The sequence below is a fragment of the Aptenodytes patagonicus genome, chromosome 12 (genome assembly GCF_965638725.1).
Source record: "Aptenodytes patagonicus chromosome 12, bAptPat1.pri.cur, whole genome shotgun sequence".
Lineage (NCBI taxonomy): Eukaryota > Metazoa > Chordata > Aves > Sphenisciformes > Spheniscidae > Aptenodytes > Aptenodytes patagonicus.
In genome coordinates this window covers 12282133-12302491 of record NC_134960.1, presented here as the reverse complement: position 1 = coordinate 12302491, position 20359 = coordinate 12282133, and the positions used below count along the sequence as shown (strand labels likewise).

Below are 20359 nucleotides of genomic sequence, written 5' to 3'. Positions count from 1 at the left end.
TGGGATTTGTTGTGTCTATTTGTTGTCTCCATCATGTTAGAAACTCTCTATAAAGTGAAAACTCTCTATAAAGTGAAACTCTCTAAAATATCAGGCCGTGAGTATCCATTGAGTGGAAGTCTTTGGTGAAGGATCCTTTCTTCCAATAAAACGGAATTCCTTCTGAAAGTAGCACCAGTAGTAATCAGTGCTTCTGTTACAGTTTACTTGGCGTTGTGCATTGGAAACCCATTTGTATATAGCAACGTTCTCTCTTCTCCTGGGTAATTATTTGCTTATATTTTCTTAGGTTTCTCATGCAATGATAGGAATGAGGTAAACATTGTAAAGTAAGTTAATAGGCTTCTGAGACAAATGAAAACTTAGAAAGGATTTAAATCAGTTATTCTTCTATTTTAAATGTGTATAACATATACAAAGTAGATAACTTCCACAATAAAGCTATTTTTTAAGTGGCTGGATTGGTTTTTAAGTCCGTTATCATATCTGAATGCCTCTGCTATTAACTCCAGCCTCACACCAATAATAAAATTATCAGAGTAACTTTATATACTGTAAGCTAAGGGTGTCAGCCTGTCAGATAGTAACATCTCCTCATCTCCAACTACTTCCATCTCCTTTGATCCCCGCTTTGACCCAAATGAGAATGTGGATTATAGTAAATGACACAGTGAAGACCATGTGTTTATAACCAGAAGTTCACTCTGTCTATAACTAGTATATTCAGGCAACTGTCTGCTTTTGAGATGCTTAGCACAGTTGATCAGGGAGTAGGGGTTAATGTTGTGACGGAAACCAAAGGGCTATTTTATTCTTTTTACTAAAGTTTTAATTCTCCATCTTCTTTGATCTCTTCTCCGCCTGTTCTCCATCCTGGTTGGCGAATGGACATGGTTGGTTTTCGAAGAGTTCTCGTGCAAGATTTTGTTTGTTTGTTTAAGAATCCCAAATTATTTGGGTGCCACGTACTATAAAGCCTTATTTTAGATAATAGCCAGTAGCATTATTGCAGAGACGTAGTTTCCTGCCATGCTAAGATTTAGCTTGCATATTGTCTTCCTTTGTTTTTCTAAATCTGGAGCGCTACCGAGGTGGTGATGCATATAGGATGGAGATGTGAAAGAAGAGGCTTGCCCTCTTGTTCTGCTCGGCTGCCAAAAAAGCCCCCAAAAAACCAACCTGCTTGTGCACAAGGAGAACATAGGTGGCCAAGATGCAACGAACTATTTTAATCATTCTCTTGAAGTCACTTTAAAGTCAATTTGCCCTTCACACAAAAGCGATCATTTAAAGCAAGTCAGAGTGTTTGTATGGCCGTGAGAGTTTCGGGAAGTTTGAATGAAGTTCCTGCCTCTCTTCCGCCCCTTTTCCACACACAGAAGTGCAGGGAGATGATATAATCCGCCTGCGCCTGCATCCTGCCCTACCCACCATATGTTGTACTTGCTCCAAAGAGCCCGTCGTCCCTGAGCAGTGCAAAAGGACGGTATTTGTACACTGAGCAGTCTGACCTGGGAAAAATTTAGATGTGGATAGAAGAAAAAATGTGCTCGTCTTAGTAGGTTTTGGTTTTATGACACCAAGTTTGAGCGGGAGGAAGGATGGCTTGGCTGTGTAATGGTTTTGTTGGGGAGTGTTAACTGCCCTGCAGAACACTGTCAGGGAGCTGTGTCTTGGACTCCTCACGCGCTCAGCTGAGCAAGCTTGAACCAGTTTGACACAGCATTTACAAAAGTAGAACAGGCTTGATTTAAGTATATATTAATTAAAAATAATCAAATCTATAGTGGAGCCTGAAATGTATACAGCAGTCCTTAAGAAATCTGCAGCCAGTCGAAACTACTGGGATTTCCCTATTTTTATACAAAGACTTTTTTTCAGCAAAAGAGGATCTGATTGTATGAGGAAACAGTGAAATGTGTTGTAGAGGGTAATGAAGCTGAAAAGTAGGGAGGGGGTGGAGAGAAACTGTTTCTTTCTAGCTCTCATTCTATTAATGTCTTGGTTCTGGTAAGTCCAGCGGGTATGATAAAGGAAGCGATAGCAGCCCACAGATAGCAACGCACTGCGTGCCAAATACGCTTTGTTACCCACCTCATCCAAAGCTCATTAAATCGATGATCTTACATCAGTCATTAGGCCAGCAGTTGGGAGCTGTGGTCAGTGTGTGCTAGCCTGGGAAGTCTGCAGCATCTCTAGGGTTGTGGGCATATAACAATACAAGTTCCTAACTCAGACCCTTTCCAAACACCCTTAAAAAAAGCAGAGTTATTTTTCTTCAAAAACACCTAAGATACAATTCATAAAATGTATGGCTGTGGCTTTATTGGTTCAAAGTCGACATCTGTTTGCGTGTGCAGGGAGGGAGAAGTGGTAGTGGCACCCCCGTGAGCTGCTTTGCTGAAGCAAAGCCGTGCTGATCTCGCGGCCTCGCAGATGCTCAGAGCGAAGCCAGCAGTGCAGGCTGCCGTGGGCTGAATGCTGGGAGCCGCTGAATCACATCTCAGTCCTGCAAAACCCATTAGTTGGTGCGGTATTTACTCTTGCAGGTAGTTGCATTAATGTCAGCGGGAACAGATATGCAAGGGCTCTTCTGGGCATTGAGAATTCACGAGCTAGCAGGGGATGGACTTGATCTTACAAAAGCGTGGGCTCTGCTGGGAGAAGCCCTGGGACTCACTGCCTTTCTCGTGGTGGGATTGTTTTGCTGTGCTCATGCCTCTTGTGAAATGCTATCTCCGCTTCCCAGTGCGTGCTGATGGGGACGCTGGCTCCGATAAGGCTTTCTCCTCGCAGGGTGGGGACAGGCTGTCCCCTGCGGGAGCATGGGCTGCCGTGCTGCCCGCAGTGTGGCGGAAAAGGGGTTTGTTCACTTGAACTCGCCTTCAAACGGCTCTTCGTGCCGGCTCCCAGAGAGATAACGCTGAGCCCTGTGCCACAGCAACTCATGAGCGTGCCTTTTATGTTGTTGTTCTCCTTTCTTCTTAAGATACATCTTAAAAAGCGAATTTGGGTTATCTGATCTGTTATGGTGGTATTAGCGTTGTACACGCTACGGACTATAAATGCTCTGTTTTGAAATTTGGGTAATAAAAGACTAATTGTTAAATGTTGTGCAGCTGCCTTATAAGCCCAGCTTTCACAGCGATGGGCCCATTCGAAGTCACGAGACCGTCCCTGTCACTTGCAGACCTCCCTCTGCTCGCCAGCCAAACCTACACCGCTCTGGTTTTGCATGAGTTGGCTCAAGTGACTGGGGCTCAGCTCTTGTTAGTTTGATTCATGAGGGATATAACATGTAATCCCTGGAAAGGGTGTCACGGAGAGATGCTAATCTGCTGGGTTAGCTTAAAAAAAAAAAGAGGAAAAAAAAAAAGGAGGAAGGAAAAAAAAGGGGGGGGGGGGGGAGCTTAAGCTGATTGTAACTATGGCCACCAAAAAAAACCTAAAAACCCATGGTAAGATCAAATCATGGCCTTGTCCCTTAGAATAGCTGAAGGGTTTTCTTAAAATGTTTCAGCTGGGGAGAGAAGAGGAAGGGGAAGACACCACTCCTTTACATATAGAGCAGTGGCCCAACAGTATTAAACCTGGTTGAACTTTAAACTTGATATTCACTTTAAACTCACTGAAACGTGTGATTTTCCGTCCCTGCTGAAGTCCAAGTGAAGCTTGTCCTGCACTCTGCAGAGCCACGGCTGTATCTGTGTGGCAGGGGAGAGGGATAGCTCTCGATGGCCTAAATATTTTGATAATGACTTCAGTGTCATGGCCCGGAGCTTGGCAATGCTGCTGACAGTGGGAGCTGTGGGCAGCTGCATGGAAGAGAAAGCTTAGATGAGGGCTTTGAGCCTTTCACCCTCAAGCACGTGGCAATCGTTGTTCCTTAGAAAAATCCCTGCCCAGCATGTCTCATGATTTTTTTGTGTGGTTTTTTTTTCCTTGAGTGTGCAGTTTCCTTGAAAAAAAATGTTCTTTTTGTCATCCTTGGGGTGCTGCTGTCTGTAAATCTCAGGTTCTTCTTACGGGTCTCAGGTCAAACCCACCCTCACTGCCACACTGTGTGGTTGGGGGTCCTCGGGGGGGCTCTGCCTGTGTGCAGTGGATTGTGGTGCTGCCCTCCCATCCACCAGCGCTGCCAGCCTTGCTCAGCCTGAAATCCTGGGTGAAAAGGAATTCAGCTACGAAGAGCAAAGTCACTTAAAAAAATTCTTTGAAATAATAGGTAAATTTTTAATGAACTTGCCTCTTGAAGGTGGTGGGGAGTGGTGGCACACCTATTGGTGTACCAGGGTTAAGTCCTGCAAAACACGGGCATGGTGAACTGCCGCCCTGCTCAGTGCAGCCTGTCTGGTTCAGCGGCTGGGCCTGAGCATCACGTGGTTGCTGGAGCTGCTTTGCTCCCACTGAAGAGGGAAGAGTGCAGTCGTATTTAGGAGCGGTGTCTGTGCACGCTGCCTCTGGGACGCGGGGTTGCAAGGGGCAGCGTGCCCCTTGTGAAGAGCAGAGCGATGGCACTAGTGCTGCTGGAGTTGGATTAACTGGCTTCTGTCAGTTTTTGGGTTTTGTTGACTTGGCTATAGAAAAGCACCACACTTCCACCCTCTGAATGTCCGCTCTTCAAAACAGAATGTTTTTCCCATCCAACACGTGGAAACCTTCCTGACGTACTCCCTTCTCATGCAATTCCCTGATCTTCTGTCCTTATGGCTCGTGTCCTTATTTAACCAACCGAAATATTTGTGTGGTGTTTCAGTAGACGAGAGAGACAGTGAAGGAAGTTGTGCCCCAGCAAAGCCAGCTGATGTTGGTGGACCTCAGTGCTTGCATCTGTTGGCATCGTTGAGTTGCTGCCTGCCCTGCATTTCTCTCTTGACAATCGCAGGCGTGCTGCTGGCGTGTCCTCCCTGGGCAGGCTTGTGCTATGAAGATAGCAAAGGTCTGATCAGTTTTTTGTTTTTCTACAAGGGCCTTGCTTATCTGATGCTTTTCTAACCCAGTGTGAAGGGGCTGACAGACAGACATGCATACTACCACTGCCCATCTAAGCCCTGTTCCCTGGCTCTCAACCCACTGCTCAGTCCTTAGCTCTCTATGTACCAAATTGGTTGCAGAAAGTTGCTACGAAACTCAGAAGTGGTTGCATGGCTTTTTTCCCCCATTTTAATTTCTTTTTCAATGTTGTGGCATTGACTGAGTGAAGACCAGGGCAGGAGTGCTTCACTTGGAGCACTGCGCTCTTCCAGGGGACCAGTGTTCGGAAGGATGTCTCATGCTTCCAAGCTCTAGGCCTATGTAGGCTGAAGATGTTGGATCCACGTAGATCTTTCCTTTCTTCAAACCTTGCATGGGTTTTTGTTCATCTCTCGCTCATGCCAGAACCACAAGGTCAGCTCAGTTTCTGTAGGTGGGTTATAGTGTGGCATACCAGCAAAGAAGCCTCTTGTCTGCTGCTGTGTTTGGGTGCAAGGGCTGAAGCTTTGTGTGGAGCTTTTCCGCTCCTTGACTAACGTACTGCTGCTTGGGCTTATTGTCTCTCACCCCCTTCTGCTGGGCCGTTGCTGAGCTTTTAAGGCAAGAAAAGGTGCATGTGCCTTGCTTTGGTCGCACTTTTTTTGACACATGTACATAGAAAAGAAGTCGTTGGCCACAGCTTGAGCTCTCTGGCGACGTTACTTTCCCTTGCCTCTAGCTTGTAAACCCAGAGGAAGGCGTTTCTGCATTTTCTTAACTAACCCTTTTCATCTTGTTTCGCAAGCCGCTTCTACTTCCCCCTAGCCCTTGCAAAAGTGTTGCCACAGCTGCCAGAGCAGCAGCGCTGGCCCAGCCCAGTGGGGTCGGAGCCCTGCCCGACCCGACGCCTGAGGGACGAACCTCCGCACAGGCTGCTGTGTGTGCCGGCGGCTGCTAGACCAGGGCTGTGCCAGCCTTACTGCTGTGCCCGTGCCCATTTGTCACCACCTGCTCTGCTGGGTGGTACCAAGGGCTGAATTCAGCATTTCCAAAAAAACCCAAACCAGGCCTCGTGTATGGTGACAAACTGAAGTGGCTCTAGGGGGCTTGTTGGGCATGGAACTCATTTGAGCTCCCATTGATTATTTGACAATAATACGAGCGCTGGCTCGAGCCTGTCTATCCTGTGTTTGTTTAATGCAGGCAGCTCAGGCGAAGTTCATCAGTAGGCAGTTAATCATTACGTAATCCCTGAGAAATACCTCAGCGAGCAGTCGCTTGCACACAAAGACGCACAACAGGAATATGGTGCGGGGGGGGTGGAAGTCAGAACTATCAACCCCCAAATACAGCATCCACTCAAAGCACCGGGCTTTTTACTCCTGGTTCTCTAACTCAGCAGTATCTCAAGCATCAGCTCCCCTGGTGTGGAAAGAAGGCTTACAAGGATGGGAAGAGTAGCTTACACCAAAAATGTGGTGGCACGATATGGCAGACCAGCTTAAAAAGGATCATCCCTTGGCTTGGGGGAAGGTGCTGTGAGCAAGTAAGCCTAGACGAAGAGATCGGGGTGCTCTCGGTGCTAGCTCTCTTCTTTCTACTAGTGAGTGAGAGTTCACGCAGGGTTTTCCTCTGCCTTACCTATAAACTGGCCATGCCTTCGGCAGCAGTCCTGCCCGAGGAAGGACTGAACAATCCAGCCTTCCGGTAATGTGTTCTTTAAAGGCTTAAAATAGTTCCTGCGTTTGTCACAATCTGGATTTCACAGTAGCTCCGAGGGTGAGTCACAGGCAAAGGCCAAACAGCCTCTTCTGTCACCTGAACAGGCACCTCTCACCCCTTAAATCCATAAGCTGAGCAGTAGTTTCTCTATGCCTCTGTCTTCTAGGAGTAATCCTACTCATCCCCTATTCCCTGGTATTCCCAGTTTATTTGGCAGTAGCATGTCCAGCGCCCATCTTGCTGCAGAGGACTCCGGCAAGATCCTTTGCTTTGTATCCTGCTTGGCTGCTGGTGTGGCTTTCTGGAAGTGGTTTACTGGATAACTTTTTTGATGTGTTTTCTTTTGTGGAATGCATGTTCCGTTCTTGTTTCTGCATTGACTTGTCAGCCGTGGTCTGTGCGGTGCATTGATTTGCACAAAGGCTGGTAGTGGCCATAAGGGCTTTTCAGGTTTTAAATGCCAAGACTGTAATGAATGTAACTGTAGTTCAGCAGCACATCCTGGGCACTATGCTGGCAGCTGTCTGCTCTATTTTTTTTGGTGCTAATTAGCACTCCAGGGACAAATTATCCATGGCATTAAAATGCCCAGGAGTGGAGGAGCTAAAAGATGGAAATAGATGCGTGCTTTTAACTGACCAGCCATAGGCCACAGACTGGCATCAAACAGCTTCTGTTCTTGGGATCTTACCATCTGGGTGGTTCTTTCACTTCTGTCCACAAATTTCACTGGAAAAAATGGGAAACACCATGAATTCCTCAAAGGCTGCACATTTAGGGGTGTTTTACCTGAGAACTGAACGTCTCTCCCTATCTCTGCATTCTCTACATGGACTTTTGCTGGGTTGGAGACCCTGTAATTAGGCTGGGGTTTGCAGAAGATTTTGGATTTGTAGTTCAAACCCTGTATTTTGCAGGATTGCATTTCAAATGATGTGGCTAACAGTGAGTCTAACACTCACTGTTGGTGAGTCAACCTAGGGTGCTTTCTTGATAGTTCTTGGTTTTCTTCTTTCCTCCATATCATTGTCTCTTCCTTTCTTTGGGATTTAAAGACAAACAAAACACCCACCATGAGAGAAGCTTTCATTTCCCTTGCTGCAAGGTGAGGGCATGACCCCCAGTGGAGCTCAAGGTAGAGGTGAAGCTGCGGAGAGGCTGGTGGCAACCCTTCCCTCCCGCAGCTCTTGGAGAGCGAGCAGCAGATGCTGGCTCTTCTCAGCCTGGTGCTGTGTGTCCCCTTGCTGTGAAAGGTGTCATCCGGGCCTGCAGGTTACAGACTTGGAGATGCTGGTTCCTTCTGCATAATTGCTAGCTTGGCTTTTTGAGGTCAGAGCGGGCTGTGTTTTGCTTTGTGCTAATGTCTCAGGGCAGACTCTGATCTATTGTACAAAGATAAGCAGAAATCGGGAAAGGGCTTTAAACCCTAAAGCATCATCTCATGCCTAGGATGTCTGAAACTGGCTCCCAGGGCTGGCAACGTAAGCATTTGGCCTATTTAGGATCCAGACAAACCTTCCTGGAAGAATATCTCTGTCGTAATACATTGCATGCAGGAAAATACCAGCAGAGAAGCTGAAGGAAATTGCCGGACATGAGTTACAGAGAGACCGCCCAGCGTCCTTGGCCAAAATCTGCCCCTGCCTGTACAAATCTGGCTTGCTGTGAGCAGCTTTTGGAGCTGGCTGGCTGCTATGAGGGGCTGTGATGCTGCCATGTGCCTGATGGCAGACAGCTGCCGTTCTCAGGGAGGCTGCTGGGAAAGTGGCTGTAGCCTGGTGTCGGGGCTGGAGGACAAGCAGATGGAGAGAAAGGGAAGGTGGAGAAATGGGCAGAAGCTCCTTGTATTTCCAAAGCTCTTGCAATGACAAATGTGACTTGCTGAGCTCAGTTCAGGAGTGCCCACACCAGCCGGTGTGCATCTCCCTCCAGCTTGTATGGTAGAAACACTACAGACTCGGTTTGGGTTCAGAGGGGCCATGGACAACTCAGGAGGGGATGAGCTGTCCAGCCTGTCCAAGTATTGATCCTCTCAAAGGCAGCTGTGTGGGGCAACCAGTCTCCTCTCCACACTACAGTGAGCCATGCTGGAGGAGATTAATTTTCCAAAATCTCCTACTGACCTCATGGTCTCGGGTCCCCGTCCTACTTCAGCTTCTTCTGCCGTCCCGTGGGGTTGTGGGGCATTTTGGTCCCTTCTGGGAAGTGCTGTGAGTGCACTCAGTTGTAGCAGTGACATTATCACAGAGCCACAGAAAGTACAGGGTTCATGCCCACACCATCCCTGTGGCATCCCTGCCTGTGTGAGCTTGCTGTTCCATGTTCTTGCATTATGAGTTCGTGATGTCCTGAGCTGACTTCTCCTTGGAGATGGTGGTCTCGCTTCCGCTGGTGTGACCGAGCGTTGTGACCTCCCTATGCCAGCTGGCCTGGCGGGACGTGGGACAGTGCAGTGCTCCTCTCCCTTTGGGGTGGAAGCCCACCTCGTGCAGCTCATGGGATCCCCTCCCGCCCCAAGCTGCATCCCCTGCTAGAATGGATGAGGAAATGGAGATGGCTATGGGTATTGAATGGGTAAACACTCTCATTTGGGACAGTCCAAAGTGGTGGAGAAAGGCAGCAGCTAATTCTGTAACGGACGTCTTCAAAGACTGAACGTCAGGCAGGGTGTACACAGGCTCATATCTAGAAAGGAAGCGATCGCTGGGAGTTGCTGGGTTGCTTACCCACTAGTCATAGGAGTAACGAAAGAAGTCAGGCTGCCACAGTGAACACGTGGGCTGCGGTCGCTCCCCCACCTACAGCTTGCAGCCCGGTTTGCAAAACCATGTCCTCCAGCTCAGCATCCAGCACGCCTGCATGCCTTAGCAAGCCTGGGAGGGGATGAGAGGTGGCGGCATAGCTGCCGGGGTGGCTCCCCCGAGGGCAGGTTGGTTCAGACTTCTCAGTGGGAGATGGCGCCATGGGGGACTGGGGCACGCTCTGCTCCCAGGTTTTTTCAGGTGCCTGCAGGGCCCCAGCATCCTGGAAGGGCTGAGCTGGCCGGGACCCTGCCAGTAGGAAGCGTGCAATCACTGACCTCCAAGGGAAGCCCCACCTCTTCTCACAATATTTGCTTCCCCTCCTTGGACCTCTCCCAATGCCGTAAGTGCAGAGCAAACACAGTGGGGCACTTCTTGCTCCGATTCGGAAGTGCTGTGCTTTAGCCCGTGCTTGCTCTGCTCTGCATCTCTCCCTGCCCGGCTCTGCGTGCCCTCCTCTGGGCATCTGGTGGCAACTTGGTAAGAAACAAACCAACCTGAGCAAAAGAAACCCCCTAACTTCTCCTGAAACCAGCATGAGCCGCTGTCTTGCATTTGGGCAGCGAGCCTAGATGGAAGTGGTTTTGTCCCCTGTGGTAAAGACAGAGCTGTCCATGCCAACTCATGAGAATGCAGCAAGTCTTCAAAACCCAGTAGAGACTCAGGGGGGTGCCTTATTTTCCTCCCTCCATTGTATGGTTTTCCCCTTATTCCTTCCCCCTCTCCCCGGCCTGTTCCTTGGTACACAGTTACACTATCACCTAAGATATATAAAACTGTTCAGTGGAGCTTGTGGTGTTTATACTAGGAATTAATCCTCCTGTAAGCTCCTGCATAGGTTTTCCAAACACAGATATGTAAACTACAGAGCGGTAAGAAAGGTCACAACCAGAGCTTGCCCAGCTCCTCCGGTGATAACATCCACAGTGGGACTTTCTTCCCTGGGGGAGAGGCAGCCCGGAGTGGGTGTGATGGAAGGAAAATGGGTAATGAACTGAAATCACACCGTGGGGGCTGTCCTGTGTCAGTGGGGAGCAGAGCGGGTGAGCTATAGGGATTTCTCCTGTCCCTTCATCTGCTGATTCAATGCACTTCTGGGAATGGCAGGGAGCTCCTGAGTCAACAGTTCCCGTCTTGCCCCCTCTCCCAGTGTGTGACACATCTCACAGTGAAGCCCTGTGTGCAGACTGTCTCGCAAATGCCCTTTTGGTGTTTTGTTGCAAACTTCTAATTTTTGCAACAATTTGTGCAAATTGCATTTTCAAAACGCAAACTTGCCCTGGCAGTTTTGGGAGAAGCCAATGGACAGTGCTGGGTGGATGATGCTGAAACGGTCCTCCATGGGAGCGGCTCCGAGGCTTGCCTGGCACGGCCTGCTTACAGATGCTTGCTTTTAGCCAAGCCTTTCATCAGCTGCCTTTTCCCCATGTGGGATGGGAGCACAAGAGGAGTGGGGTGGTAAGAAACGTGTCTGCAAATGCTTCCCGTCCAGCATTAATAGCCTTTTGCTGGTGTGTGGCACCTACAGGCAGGGCAGCCCCTGTGCGGCTATTGGTGACCCCTTCCTAGGCAGTGAGAGCTGCTTGGGGGAAGGGTGTTTGGGGCAGGGGGAGGAGGTCAGCAAGCTGCTAACCCAAGGGTACACTCCTGTGTTGTTGTGAGGAAAGGGGAGGGAAAGTCAGCAAAAGTTTTCCAACCACTAGGACAAAGAGGTTTTGATGGTTTTCAGGTTATCTGGTGAATAAGCTGGTTAAAGGGACTATATAAAATGGAGGGGGCAGCTGGGAGAGCATGTGTAGTATTTTTCTTACTGTGATCTGAAGAGCTCACTAATATGCAACACCAGGAATACTGGCCAGTCCTGGGAAATCAAAATGCACCCTTCTTGTTGCCAAGGAGGTGATCCCTCGTTTCCCTCGTGTTACGAAAACTGCCTTGGTGAGGGTCCTGGTGAGGAAGGGGAGCGCAGGGGTGTTTGGGGTGGAGACGGTTCACAGCTGTACTGTGAATTTGGTTGGATTGTCTGTGTACTCAGTAATTCTAGTAAATGGAGCTATCACCTATGCTATTATCAGAGAGCCTCTATGCTCTGAGGTTTTCTTGCCTCTGTCATCTTTCTTGTCATGCTATAAACAGTAGGATGCATCTCCTTTTCTAAAAGCCTTTTTCTCCCCATGATGGGAAATGGTGTGGGCGTTAGAGACTGGAGGGAGGAAGGAGGATGCTTTGGCCCTGGCACAGCATTCATCCCCTCTGCGAAGCTATGGGCAGGTTTAGGAAGCAGAAATGCATCTGCAAGTTTCCATGCTTGTGTTGTGGCTGGTACCAAGAGCGTGAGTTGGAGGAGCGGGAATTGTGCAAGTACTGTGTGTTCCTGGCTCTCCTCGCCTTTGTACTCATGCTGGTTTTGTCTTGCAGGCTAAGAATAAGGAAACCGGTGCTTTAGCAGCTGCCAAAGTCATTGAAACAAAGAGTGAAGATGAACTGGAGGATTACATGGTGGAGATTGAAATACTGGCGACCTGCGATCACCGGCACATCGTCAAGCTGCTGGGAGCGTTTTATTGGGATGGCAAGCTCTGGGTAAGAGGCTGTTGCTGTGTGCAATCTGTACAGCTGTGTGTTTCTCACTCTGCAGAGAAGAAATGGCTAATTTATGGCAAAGCAAAAGCTCTGGAGCAGCTTGAAGCATCAGTGTGAGTTAGAAGTGACTTACAAGCTGTGCTCTAATCACTGTGTGATCAGTGCTTGGATTTTCTCCACTTTCTTTGATGAACAAACTGTCTTCTAACTAAAGCTGCTTATTAATAGCCCAGGGAAGATCAAGATACTTCACTGTGAAGTGAAAACTGGAGTTGGATTTCCGCCCCCCCCCCCCCCCCCCCCCCCCCCCCCCCCGCTGTTTGGAGTTTGTAAAAGTAGAAAATGCAGCACTGATAAGGGCATCTCTTCCACCTCAGTCCCTCTTTTGAAAGATCAGATGGAAGGGTAACCCCGGTTTTTTGATTTGTGCCTCATTTCTGGCTCAGCATCTGTAATAGAGGCAACTGATAGCAAGAGCTCCGTTTCCCATGGCTGTGGAGGCACAGGGACATAAAATGCAATCCGGCGGGTTAGTGCAACGGCTAGTTGTGCTGTGGCTGGAACAGCAGGTTCCTGCATCTCTTTCCCCTAGTCTGGCAGGTGTGTGTGTATGTATATATATTTTTTTTTTTTTTTTTTTTTTCCCCCCTGCCTGCTGTTTTCTTTGAGTCCCTGGCAGCAGAGGAAGGTGAGCGTGAAAGGCACCTTCTTGCGTGCTGCGATGGGAAAGGTGCAGGGGGCTGGAGAGGGTGAGGGCATGAACCCTTGTATACTTGCCCTGTGCTAGACTCGAATAACTGTGTGCATGCAGGTGTGCCTGTGTCAAGACAGTGGAAATCAGGTGAATATGAGGATTTTCAAACCCATCTTCTTGGCCAGTTCATCTGCTCCTTCTTGTAACTACTGGCAAGTCAAGGAGTGTCAAAGGGTGCGTTCAGCAGCTCTGTTGCTTTTTCCTTCCTCTTTACAATGCTTCAGATAACCTTCCTGGCCTCCCAGGGTAATCTTACTAGAGTTAAAAAAAAAAAAAAGAGATCTCGACTTTTGAGATTTGCATTTGTGTGGGCTGAGCTGCGAGAGCTGTCGGTCCCTGCCTGTCGCGCTGGGGGAGCCGAGGCCAGAGCATGGGCTGAGCCATGGGGCTATCGCTGGAATAACGCAATCCATGTCTAGTTCATGCCTCAGTTAAGCAATGCTGGAGAGGTACTGTTTTACTGGGCAATGTGTGCTTATTCAGCAAGCACCTTTTGCAATGTCAGCATGGGTCAGTGTCCCTTCTTATTTAAAAATCCATTGGTAAAGCCCCCAGCTTCACTGTGACACCCTGCTCAGAGGGCTGCAGTACCCAGCGCTGAGCGCTTCCTTCAGTGCATCTTCTTGCTTCGAGGGAGCTGGGCTGCAAGTTGTCCAGAGACTTGGTATTTGGATGTCTGCTAATCATGGTGCTGAGCCCTGGGCACGTTAGAGAACAAAGTAAATATGTACCCTTCTAAGGAAGTGAAAGGCAAACATCTCTCCTAGGAGGGGACTCGGGATTTGGACAGATTGCAACTGCAGCAAAACCAACCTCGGCAAAATTAAAAAGGCAAACATATACCAAGCTTGGGTGAGAGGTGGGGCCGGTTTATATTCCACCCTGTTCTGTTGTTTTTACCTCCCTGGTCTGCCTGAATTTTATATGCTGGCCTTGTTCGTTCTCTCTAAAATGTCAGCCCCCTCCCCTTTCCCCTTCCACCTCCTCCCTGCAATAGGAAGCTTTGCCTTCCTTCCTGTAGGGAAAATGGATTGCAGATCTCCTCGGCTCTGCTTTTGTCTAAGAAGTGCTTTGTAATGTCATATGCTTGCCGACCTACTAAAATTAAACAGACTCTTTGAAGCTACTGGAACAAGAGCCTCCTGTATAAGGCTTTCCTGTGAGGGTAGACGTTACAGCCCCGTCCATTGTTTTGGGGGAAGGATCGTTCTCTTTATTTAATTATTTAAGTGGCATTTGCATTTCATTGCTCAGGCTCTTCTTATTACTGCTGTAGTGTTTTACTGGCTTTGAGGGAAGTAAATAAGCCAGGCTGTTATACTTCTGGAAGGCTTCTAGTAGCTACCAGGTTTTCTCTAAAGTCAAAGGCTTCCGCTCCTCAGTCACCAGCGCTGCTGGGGAAAATTTGCATCCAAATACAAACGCTGGCTTTCATTTTCTTGTCCATATCCCATCCCCATTTCTGTCTGTGTGGTTATTTTAGCCAGCACTTTCCTGGGCCATTTGCAAATGGTCCATTTGCATGATGGGTGCATGGACTCTGCTGCGCTTTTAGCTTCAAGTGGCTCAGGCTTTGGGTAAAACTGCTGCGGGTGCATGTCTGGTCGGCAATCCGCTGTGGTTTCCTTGTCCTCGCAGCCCAGCGTGGAAAGACAACGTTCAAAGTGAGAAAGGGGCAGGAGCGGGAGCACGCAGACGGGCTGGCCAAGGGATCCAGACGTGCCCAACCTCCTGGATGGCAGGAGCTCTTTGGCTCTGAATAATTTATGGCTCGGTCTGTGCCACAAGCAGTCTCAGTCAATGGTGCTGAGAGGGCTCGGTGCTGAGAGGGGCTCAGCGCTGAGAAGGGCTCTTGCTAAATCAGTCTGTTGACTGTTCTCCGACTCTTGAACTAACAAGGAAAATATGTGAGGAAACCTGGCCTTTGGTGGTGGCTGCTGCTGCAGAGGCTTCCTTGTCCCTCCGAGCTGTGTTAAGTCCCCGTGGCTCCTCTCTGCCAGGGTTTGGCTTTGCGCTGCAGTAACCAGAAGGTGACATGCAGTATTTATGCAGCAAAAAACCTTTCTGTGCAAAGGGAAGTGGCTTATCCTACAGCAGCTGCTTTGAAATCCATAGCACTGAAATGAAAGCATAAACCAGCAAATTCCTCTTGCTTTTATACCTGTTCAGCATCAAGCTGAAGGAGAAGAACCCCAGTTTTTGCGCGTGACAGAGCAGAAGCCCACTGTAAGCCACAGACAAGGGCTTGGAGGACCCCAGTGAGTTCCCAGGGATATAACTGGTGAGATTGCAGCATCCAGCATGAACTTCCTTGGCATATAAATACACTGCAGAGATGCTGTGCCCTCACCAGCTATCTTGTTCAACTCCCCCCCCCATCTTCTTTTCTTTGCTTGTGGCAGAGGCCAAGCAGTCTTGTGCCGGCTGAAAACAGCCCAGGGAGGCTTGCAAAACTGCAGTGGTGGGAGCTTTCATGATTTTATTTTTATTATAAGCCCTGTGGCATTTGATGTTCTTTTGCATAAATCCCAGCTGCTGGAAATGGGGGCACCAAATGAAAGCTGAGAATCTCATGCTATTAAGAAAAAAAAAGTCTGGTTTGAGTCCTTGTGGCTGGGCCACATTTTAAAGTCTTTTTTTCTGAAGTGTGATGTAGAACTTGGAAAACACAAAGACAAATCCCCCTCACCCAATATACATGCAACTTTAAAAACAGACTTTTTAAAGCTATTTTGTGACTGAGGAATGGGACTAAGGTATGGGTTTTGAATGCTTGGAATCAGTGGTGCTGAATTTGCGCTGATAATTATTAGTACGTGGGAAAGAAAAACAACAGACCTTGTGTGTTGTGTCCCTCTTGAGGGCTATGTGGTTTGGTTTTTTTTTCCCCTTCCAAAACAACACAAAAAGACTGAGACCTCAAAGGAAGGGAGGAACTTTTGATCTCCTGCTTCTGAATGTCTCTGCTGCTTCCGAGTGTCTCTCCTCGCAGACAGAGGAGCGGTAAGATGACCGGGGAGGAAAGTCTCGTTTGGAGTGATGAACTCCCCTCCCAGGGAATGGTGGGCGTCTCCACCAGACAGCCCAACGTGCTCCGTCAGCTGATCCGCAGAGCAGGGCAGGGAACCTGGGCTCCCTCCTGCAGGAGCCTGTCGAGATGCTCCAGCATTGAGTCTGTAGGGTTCTCTGGAAATTAGTTGAAATGTCGTTTGGCCCCAGGACTCTGCCAGTGGTGGTCCAACTTTTCTAGCGAAGCACCGGGGAATTCTCTTCCCCCTCCCTCCTTTTCTATAAACCGTGGTTGCTATAGCAAATGGGCTTTTGAATAAACAGACGTTTCCTGGAGATCAAAGCAAAAATCACTGTACCGTGCAGGTAACCCTGCCTTGACGGAGTGTTTTGGGGATGGTTAATTTAATCAGCTTAAAGTTTCTTCTCACTGGCCTGCTGTGTGGGTATGTAACTTGTATAGCTTGCAGAGACACCAGCTTTGTAGCTAGTCTTTCTACTTCCTTAAAAAAGTATTTTGCATTTTCTGTGGGCAGGCCCTGACCTGTTTAGCCAGGGACTTTTTGGATTGCTACCCCTTTGATATGGATGTTGACTGGAGATTTGGGCATTCTTGAAAATCCTGTATCATAAAGAAATGTTCATTATCCCATGCACTAGACTGCTGGGCTATGTAAAGCATCTGCAGCTTTTAATTCTCTTAACTTGGAAATACCTTTTGTTTAAAACAAACAAAAAAGAAAGCTGATAACAGTATCAGATTCCCTAAGGTTTTCCTTAGTGAAGGGAGGTTATTGCAACTTGCAGGGATGTTCTCACAGTGTGAGCAGCCTGAGCCGTGGCTGGACGCCCGCGGGGGACTCCTTCACACAAATGCTGTACCAGATTGGGCTCTCCAGGCTTCTCAGTCATCTGTCCCCAAGGAATCCGAGGGCTATTCGCGTGCCTTTAAAATTTCACTTGGCAGGAGAGTTGCAGTCTAAACTGGCCCTTCCTGCTTGGCCTTGTGCTCCTGAAGCTTTGTACCAAACATCCCCCCAAAGTGCTTGAACAGTTGTTTGCAGCTCGCGAGCATTGAACTGTGCGTAGCGTTGGAGCATAAAGGAAGAGAGACCTGGAAAAACAAAGCAATCCCAAACCTGCAAACTTCATTTAACAGCTGGCCAACCTCCTAGAGGAGCAAGCCTTTCCTTTCTCTTCCTCCTTTCCCCCAACTGCAGAAACTTAAATCCATGCCAGATTTGGCTGCACCCTGAGAACCCCCGAGAGCACCCAGCGCTGTGCTGCTGGCAGGGCCATGCTCTGGTACCCGTGAGCTGCTGCAGGACAAGCCCCGCTGGGCAAACCAGCACGGGGGTGGTGTTTGCTGGACTGGTTTCTAAATTCCTACCAGTCCAGAATTTGAGCAGAACTGCAAAATGACCCTAGTAACTTCTGCAGGGTGGGTAGGCGAGGAGCAGATGTAGGCAGACATCTGCACACATCAGGACAGGGCATCGCTGTGCCCCAGGAGGCTGGGAGTGCGGCAGGGATATCACTGTGTCCCCTCCCTGCCCTTAGAGTCAGCTGGCCAGAGCTGAAAACTGGAAAAAGCGACGTAGCCCAGTGGTTTGTCTGATGCTTCCCTGGGTTTCCAGGTCAAGCAGTTTGCTGTTCAGAGTAGCGTAATTGACCTGAGTGGGTGATCACTTCTGTTCCGACCTTGGCGCACTGTGTCTTCGCCAGCTGGGACGCTGCAGAGAGGGTGTCTGGGTGGCATCCTCCCTCCCCACCCTGCCACCCACTGTCTGCCTGCGAAGCAGTAAGGCTTCTGTCTGCCTTGCCCTTATGCAGGTTGTTTACTGCCTTTCCCAAAGACGTGGGGGTCTAAGTCGTCTTCTGCCCTCCTCTCTGCTGTAAAGCTGGGCAGCGGGTTGCATGGGACCAGCGTATCTGCTCTGGCTTGTGAACGTGAGCTTTAGCATTCAGACTCCTGGCAAGTCACTGGAAATCCTGTTCTGGGTGAAACTGGGGCTTTCCCTTAAAGCAGGGATGGAAACGGAGTGATTTTGATCAACCACCGAGAATGACTTATGCAGCAGGCAAATTACCATAGCCCAGCCAAGTTCAAGAGCACTTCTACAGGTAGCAACATGACAACGCAAACTAGAATAGAAGCCTTTGTCTGCCATCCTTTATACACAATAACATTGCAAGACAGTTTATTGAAGCAATAATAATGCATTGTGTTTACATACCCTTGTCATCTATACGCCATGGAATGCCTTTATAAAAGAGACCTGGTGTCATTATCCCGGTTATTAGAAGGGGGAGCTGAGGCACAGACAAGAATTTGCCTAAAGTTTACCCAGCAGGTAAATGGTACTTGGGAATAAGTCTTGTGTGCTGAATCCCAGTCCAAGGTTATAACCATAAGGCCATAGTTTTGTGAAAAGAAAGCAGCAGACAAGAAGCCTATAGGCAAATCAGTTTTCAGAGCACTTTATAACTTTGTTTAGAAATGAATCGCAATAAGCCATGTTCCCGCTTGGCTGGCTTACCAAGGGAAATGCTAAGGAACAATGTTTGCATATAAATGAATATTTTTGAACTACCTGTTTATAGGAGACAGTGCCTTGAAACCTACCTTCAGCCTATGCCCTGGAACAAGCGAGAGATTACAGTTTTAGACGTCTTTATTTTATTTCAGATATAGCCTGAAAGTTGTCGGGAGGGAGGGAGGGAGGGATAGCCTTTTGCAGACCTTATGGCTTGAGGTGGTTTCCATTGACTTCAAAGCCCTCACTGAAACAGTTAAACAGCAATACTCTCATCTTGTGTGATGGATCCAGGCACCTTGTGTTGTGAATTTGGGGATGGTCAGAACAAATAATTGTTTCTAGGGGGATGCCAAGCAGGAATGGAAAACTTGTCAAGTCCTTTGCCGCTCCTTCAAGGAGTCATCCTCCTGGCCAGGCGAGGCTTTTCAGGCTGCGTTGGAACTGCTGGCTGTTAATAAAAGACATCAGGAAACTTGTCCTGGGTCAAACTCCACCTCTCACGGAGTGTTCTGCCCTTCTGAAATGCATCATCTGTTTTAGATGCTGGCACTAACTTGGGGCACTTGGGGTTGGTGAATTTTCCCACTGAAGAAGCAACTTGTTCCTTTTAGCTATTTATGTTTGAAAGGATTTTCTGCATTTTGCTGCCCATCCAAATGCTCTTGCTGTGTGGAGCAGAGTGGGTTATGGTCTGGTCCCTGATGGCTCCCATGCCTGTGCGTGTTGCAATTAACCCTTCCCGCAGCGCTCGGCATCCCAGGTACTGCCACCTGGTCGTGGCTGTGCTGACCCTTTCTGCTCTGCATCTCATAGCTGTTTGCGTTCGCTGGCCATGGGTGTTCTTGGATTCTCATCCCTCTGGGAGGCTCTTGCAAGTCAACTTGCCTCTTGCAAGTCAGGGTGGCGAATTCAAAGGGGTTGGATATCAGCCCTTGTTAAAAGCAACTAAATGCCCTGTGTGATTCTAGCAAGGGGAAGGATGCTTTTTTGCAACATCAAAACCATTTGGTTAGCCTAAAAGGAGTTTTGATTTGTTCTGCCAAAATTTCAGTAGGAATGGGACTATTTCTGCCAACCTGTGGGGGGGTAGTTCAAGGAAATATTTTGTCATCTCGGAATGATTTAGATGTGAAAAACTCATACCCTGTCTCCCTATGATGAGCAGGGAGCTCTGCATTTTGAGAGGAGTATGCAGTGCCATCTGACTCTGTTCTCAATAAAGCTTTCCTGCTCTGAAACTCTGTAAGCCTTGGGTTTCCTTACTTGCTGCCCTGCATTTTCCTTCCCTTGCTGGTTATGGGGACAGACCTTTTTTCTTTTTTTTTTTTTTTTTAAATTTCAAATAATTTTCTCTGTAGGTTATTTTGTTCAGAAAAGGGGGTAGAAAAGGTTTATTATATTTAAAGTCTCTGAATAGCGTCCTTGTCTGTAAGGGAAAATTGGCAAGCTTGGAGCACTCTCTTACAGAGAGCTAATTATTTCGCTTCCACCTACAGCATACTTGCCATGTCAGACAAGCTGTTGACATTTGTGCTCTGCTGTGGCAGCAAAGAGGCTTCTAGTGGCTTCTGTATTGTTTTATGGCCTCTGCAGTGTGTGCTGAGGGCTGGTGGCAGCCGGAGGGGATCGCGGAGCTGGTGGCTTTTGCAGGTGCTGGTGGTTCTTCGGGTGTTCGTCCCCTCTTGTGTTGGTGGCACGCTGGCCTCGTGGGGCTCTAGAAATGAGGTTGGGAAGGACGGTGTGTGTCCTCAGTGCGTAGCAGGCTGCTGCAGTGGCTTGCCCTGTCTTCAGCCCCCAGCAAATAGCCGGAGCAGCTCAGCCTTACTTTGAATCAGCCCATCTGGCTTATGAGCAACACTGGCATAATCTGTTCCCCGCTTTCTTCCAGCCCTTTGGCATGTGTTGGGTGAAAAGCTTTGGGCAGGAGGGTGCCGGGGAAAGTGCCAAGTTAAGTGGGCGTAGGAATGTGATCCACCTCCTCCCTCTGCTCCGTAATG

At 48.6% G+C, this 20359-nt stretch overlaps 1 protein-coding gene across 1 annotated transcript in view; it reads left to right on the top strand.

Moving 5' to 3' along the window:
• STK10 (serine/threonine kinase 10) overlaps positions 1-20359 on the top strand; it is a 52033-nt gene that overhangs the window by 1139 nt on the left and 30535 nt on the right. The window contains exon 2 of the mRNA XM_076349860.1: positions 11895-12059. Within this exon, the coding sequence (XP_076205975.1) occupies positions 11895-12059 (165 nt within the window). The remainder of the gene's footprint in view (positions 1-11894; positions 12060-20359) is intronic.